Source organism: Spermophilus citellus, assembly GCF_964194105.1.
Source record: "Spermophilus citellus genome assembly, chromosome: 2".
Classification (NCBI taxonomy): domain Eukaryota; kingdom Metazoa; phylum Chordata; class Mammalia; order Rodentia; family Sciuridae; genus Spermophilus; species Spermophilus citellus.
In genome coordinates this window covers 243,400,239-243,406,736 of record NC_138183.1, presented here as the reverse complement: position 1 = coordinate 243,406,736, position 6,498 = coordinate 243,400,239, and the positions used below count along the sequence as shown (strand labels likewise).

General features: G+C 39.8%; 1 protein-coding gene across 1 annotated transcript; it reads left to right on the top strand.

The window, feature by feature from the left end:
- Nucleotides 1–1,629: 1,629 nt before the first annotated feature.
- On the top strand, nt 1,630–2,574 carry LOC308641163 (olfactory receptor 5B12-like; the record flags this gene model as incomplete). Its single annotated transcript, XM_081279473.1, has 1 exon — nt 1,630–2,574. One exon carries the CDS (start codon nt 1,630–1,632, stop codon nt 2,572–2,574), a length of 945 nt encoding a protein of 314 aa, XP_081135599.1.
- Between the last annotated feature and the right edge of the window lie 3,924 nt (nt 2,575–6,498).

Sequence of the window (6,498 nt, the reverse complement as noted above, 5' to 3'; positions counted from 1 at the left end):
AGGAGGAGAACACATGCCTCATCTTCTTACATCGTAAAGGTGCTATAGGAGTACGGGTGCAGCAATTACAGCTCCATTTCTCAATTTCAGGGGTCGTGGCTCTTGAAACATCTCCTTAACCATCTATATTGTTAGCCTGCTTTCCTTAGGAATGTCAAAGTTTGAACATTCAAAATGGTTAGCTGAACATTCTGCAATGTTCAGCTTATCTCTGCAAGCTGAGATAAGCTGAATAATGGCTCCAGTGGCTTCATTTGAAAATGTTAGTGTCATGGTTCTCAAAAAAACTTTCATGTTCATTATCACAGAAGAGCCTAGGAGGGAGGGGACACATAATATTCACCATAGCTATCCTTAGCAACAGGGACTACATCATTCTTGCCTTGAATGTGGCAGTTTTTTTAGTCCAGAAGAGATGAGAATCACTCAATTTTTCAGACAGAAGTGTCTTTTGGGCTGAGAGAACTTCTCATGCTATAACCACAGCAGCACCGTGAGCTGGCACCTGAGCAGCCCAACGTCAGTACAAGCAGATGCACCAGATGGCTTGGTAGATGACACAGAGTTTCTAGGACAGAACAAAAGGAACTCTTTTGTCTTCTCTGCTCTACTTGTCCAGAATTAAAGCAAAGATATGGGCAATGGCAGGAAATGGAAAACATCAGTATACAAGAAAATAATGATTGTGACATGAAAAGAAATCAGTAAATATTTGCTTCAACATTTTGAAAATCTGTTCCTTCCATTTAAGGCACAGAAATACACTGAGACATCACCAAGAATATGTCCATACATCATGAAGGCTCCTATAAGGACCGATGTTTAAAAGGAAGCTTCCAATTTAGGACTCTCATGAATTAAAGATAAAAGTATGCATGAACCTAGAGCAGGGCCTCTAGTCATTGTATATCTGCAGCTATTATGAGCAAGTTGGTGAGGGACCTATCAGAGATGGGAAATGCGTTTGGCTGGTTTTTCTAGGATCATATCCCAAAGTGTAACCAACTCTTTCCCAGATTGGACTTTCTGCTGATTAATCTTCCTATATTTATTTTATACAAAAGTCCTTGCAAGATATTCCTTGTATGGTGGGGGTTTAGGAAGCTGACCCAGAAGGATCACAAGTTCAAAGCCAGGCTCAGAAACCTAGTAAGTACCTAAGAAACTTAGCAAAAACCTTTCTCTCAATAAAATATAAAAAGGTCTTGGGCCATTGCTCAGTGGTTAAGCACCTCTGAGTTAAACCCCCAGTACCTAATAATAATAATAATAATAAATTCCAAGTAGTGAAAAAGACTCTTATATGCTTTAATATAATGAAGAATGCCAGGCACGAGAAGAGCTGAAAGGAGTCCTATTGTCAAAACAAGGACCACCAGGAGAGCCACAGTCAGCAATGACCCTTGCAAACCTATCTGTACCACTCTCCATGAAGAGATGAAGGACCTCCCTCAACCCACCTGGGCCCAGATCTCAGTCCAGCTTCTTTCACCGAATCCTGCATGAACAAGAAGCTACACACGAGCAAGAGTCCCTGGCCACACTTAGCTCTCAGGGTAGCACCCAACTTAAATGATTTGATTTCTCATCTTGTTACATCCTTCTCATGATCATTCCCAACTGACTTTGATGGAGAATATCTCAGAGGTGACTGAATTTATTCTGGTGGGGTTAACAGATGCCCTCGAGCTACAGGTCCCCTTATTTATTCTCTTCACCCTCTTCTACCTCATCACTCTGGTGGGGAACCTGGGCATGATCCTGTTGATCCTGCTGGACTCCCGTCTCCACACTCCCATGTACCTTCTCCTCAGTCACCTGTCTCTGGTGGACTGTGTTTATTCTTCATCTATCACTCCCAAGGTCATGGTGGGGTTTCTCACAGGAGATAAGATCATATCCTACAATGCTTGTGCAGCCCAGATGTTCTTCTTTGCAGCCTTTGTCACTGTTGAGAGTTTCCTCCTGGCCTCGATGGCCTTGGATCGCCATGCAGCCGTGTGTAAGCCCCTGCACTACACCACCACCATGACGAGCACTGTGTGTGTCCTGGTGGTCACCGCCTCCTATGCCTGTGGGCTTCTGCAGGCTTCTGTCCATGTAGCCTTCACATTCCATCTCTCCTTCTGTCGTTCCAATGTGGTCAATCACTTTTTCTGTGACATTCCCCCACTTCTTGCCCTTTCTTGCTCTAATATCTACCCAAATGAGATAGTGCTCTTTGTGCTGGCAGCTTTCAATATTTTTTTCACTCTCTTGGTCATCTTGAGCTCTTACCTGTTCATTTTGGTTGCTATCCTGAGGATGCATTCGTCTGAGGGACAGAAGAAAGCCTTCTCCACCTGTGGGTCCCACCTCACAGCTGTTTCCATCTTCTATGGAACCATCGCCTTCATGTACTTACAGCCAAATTCTAGACACTCCATGGACACAGATAAAATCGCATCTGTGTTCTACACGATGATCATCCCCATGCTGAACCCCCTGGTCTACAGCTTGAGGAACAAAGAGGTCAACAGTGCATTCAGGAAAGCTGTTGGAAAAGCAAAGTCCTCACTGGGATTCGTCTATTAATTAATAAATTCTTTGCAAGACGTGTGAAACATTCATTGGACCTGTCATGTCTAGGAATGTTTTTAATTATAATTCTTTCTTGTTCTTTATTAATCTGAACAGTTCTAATACATGAGATTTCTTCTCTTCATGGTCTGGGAATATGTAAGTCAGCATACAGTAATGACTATAATGACTACTTATAACCCTTTTCCACGTTGCCATGTGATAGCATGATCTCAAATGCAAAGCAGTTTTCAACTTGTACTGTGCTGTGAAGCACAATGTTCACCTATGCTGGCCTTTCTTCTTTAAAAACAGAAGTAGTACACTAATTAACGTAATGATTAAAAGGCCTTAGGTAATTACTCCAAAATATTTTCCTATTTGTGTAGCTGATCTTTCAGAATATACTTTTGAAATTTAGTCAATAATATAATTCTTGATAATTGCATAGTGTTGTACTAGCTATGTTTTGGGAAACGCTGATGAAAGAAAAATATGTTCCTCATAGTACCATTATGTTTAAATTGCATACACACTTAACTAATGTCCTAACGTTCAGCAGCTGAACATAGATCAAATTGAAGGAAAAATACTTTGCTGGCATAGTTTACTTTTTAAATTTGTCTTCCATATTATTAGATGGTTCCTGAATACATAAAAGTATGGTGCTGACTTTTTAGCCCACAGACTGACTCATTTCCAATTATCTCTAATGCAGTCACTAGCCTAGGTACCAATAATTATATACAATGACTTTTAGCATTGACATCATAAAAATCCATAAAGCATGAATGTGTATAACCAAATATTAAATTTAGGCTTCTATCAGTTTTTTAATTTGGTATTCTTTTTTGTTTTGAAGTGATTTGTTCATGTGTTATTTGTTTTAGGTGCAAATGTTGCTTGGTTTTCTGGTCTTCTTGCTTCCTTAGCTAGTCTATGTGTGCAAATAACACTCTATGGTTTTTAGTTACTTCACCATTAGTTATGGTCAAGAAATTGAACTTGGCAAAGGAAAGATTACATCAGTGCAAAAATACCATCAATTCTAGTCTTTATTTCTTCGGAATTACACTCATTGTTGCATTTGTTTTCTACTAGTTTGTCAGCATTCTAGCACTCTAACAAACATCAACTTTTAAAGAGAAGAGGTTTGCTTTGGCTCACAGTTTTGAAGGGGGTTTCCGTCCATTCTTGGTTGGCCCTGCTGCGTTTGCTCTGTGGTAAAGCAGTACGTCAGGGTTGGGAGGGCATGGTAGAGGAAAAGTGCTCACCACGTGGCCTAAAAGTGAAAGAGGAAGAAACTGGGGTCCAAAGGACCTCAAGATCTCCCACTAGACCTCACTTCTTAAAGTTACACCACCTCCCAAAAGCCTCATGCTGGGGATTAAATCTTTACCACATGGATCTTGGAGGGACACTTAGGAGCCTAACACAGCACTGCTATGAAATATTGGTAAAATATATCTCACTTTTTGACAAAAAATACAGCTCTTCTTTCCACTGGAAAGCTATATAAAATAAGTAATAAACCTTTGTTCTATTCTAGAAAGGCGAATTGTAGCTTGTACTTTTTAGTCTATGATCCAGCTTAGATTTTTGGGTATGGTATATGGCCTATCCAAGGTCCAATTTCTTTAATGTGGATACTTAGCTCTTCCCATGCTGCTATGGGTTGAAAAGGGTTTTCCTGCTGAACTCATGCTCGAGTTGAGTCCCCCATTAGGGCCATTAAGAAGTCGGAAGCGGTTTGATTAGTGTTTAGAGGGGCACCTTTGGGAAGTGACTGAAATTAGATGAGGTCATTAGGATGTGGTCCCAGGATTGGATCCTGGTATCTTTGTGAGACGGAGAGAAACCAGACACATACAGATGTGTGCACAGACTCTGTCACTAGCATGGGACGTGCTACTGGATCCCAGAACTTTGTCAGCAAGACCATTGTCAGATGGGACTTTGGGACCTACAGGTCTGGATCTCCATAAAGTCTTTTCTTTGTAACCCACTCAGTCTATTGTGTTATTGGCAACAGAATCTAGGTCAAAACACATCGTACGTGATCACTGGTCTTTCCTCATTGTACTGTTTAGTTCTTTGCCATGAATTAAATGGCTGCATAACTGTTACTTGATTATCTGGCTCCTTATTGTCTTCTACTGATCTATCTTTAACCCAATAGCTCGCCATCTTGATTATGGTAGCTTCGTGGTCAATGTTAAATCAGGTGGAATAATTCTCCAATATTGCTCTCTTCAATTCTGTTTGGCCATTACAGGCGTTTTGAATGTCCATATACGTTTCAGAATCAGATAGCAAAACTCTAAAGATACAAACCAACAAATAATACCATATGGTTTGATTGAGGTAGCCTTCACTCTACAGATGAATTGAGAAAGAATTAAACTCTTAACAATATTGAATCTTCTCATTCATGACCATGGTATATATGTATTTATATGCAGGAGGCAAAGAAGGAAGACATGCAAATGACCAATATTTCCATTAAAAAATTCTCAACTTTTATGATGATTAGTCTTCAGGGAAATGAAAATTAGAACCACAATAAAATGTGGTATAAAATGTGTACGATCTTAGGCTGAGACAGGAGGATTGCAAGTTCAAAGCCAGCCTCAGCAACTTAGCAAGACTCCATCTCAAAATAAAATATAAAAAGGAATGGGGAGGTGGCTCAGTCATTAAGTAGCCCTGGGTTCAATCACTGGTACAAGAGGGAAAAAGGCCAAAATTTTTTTAAAAACTAGAAACACCAAATGCTGGCAAGGATGTAGAGATATTGAATTCTCAGCCCAGTAGAAGAGGAGGAGTGAACATCCTTAGTAGGAGCAGGAGATGGAAACTAGAAACCGAAAATTGACAATTGGATTTCTAACTTGGTCATGATAGAAGCTGAAAATTCTCTGACAACTTATTTGGGTTTTGTCCAGAAACATCATACAAAATGCACTCAAACAAACAATATCTAACACAACCTCCTCACTTGCATGAGGCCTAAAATAATTATAAGCATAACATTCAATTATAAATACAATATTTATAAACTATGGACTCCTGATATAAGACGGGTTCTGCATTAGAATCAGCAAACCACAAAGCTATACACCAGAGAGGGGATATACTACAGGAAGAAATAAAACCCACCACAAGGAAATCTAAAGTAATGAAAGTGAGTCAAAACCACTACAGAAGGAAAAGAATCTATGTTTGTGAAAATATTAAAAAAAAATAGAACAATATGAAAGGAACTTTGAAGTAAGGATATGTTGAAACCTCAAAGGAGTAAAGAAAGGAATAGAGGTGCCTAGCCTTTCTTCAGTGCCTTCTTACACTGCGGAAGGTTGACCTGTGCAGTCAGTAGCACACTGGGAAATAGTGGTAAGTGAATACCAAGTGAAAGCCACGAAAAATGTTGCAGTTTATGACTTACATCACTTGCTCTCAAGAAAACTAGATTCCACATCATGAAGAGACTAATGCAGGACACCCATGTCCTCCATGACAACCTGTAAGAACCTGAGTCCTCCTGAAAACAGCTGTTCCAATGAGCCATCAGAGATGCAGACCCTCAAGCCCAGCCACACCTTCAGAGCTGGCTGACATTTTGACAACAGCTGCATTAGATTTGGTAAGGCAGAAGCCCCCAGCTTGGCCACCTCTGAATATCTAACCCTCAGAATCCTGAGATAATAAAATCCGTGTTGTCTTAACTGGCAAAATTTTAAGGTAACATATTTAGCAGAACAATAATAATAAATAATAATAATAATAATAATAATAATAAGTATGGCCCCATTTTACAAACAAGGAAACAGAATCACAGAAAGATTTCGTTGGTTTGGCCATACCACAAAGCCAATAAAGTGGCAAAGACTGACCACTGTGAATTGCCATCAAGAAGATCTTAACACTTCAGGACAATCC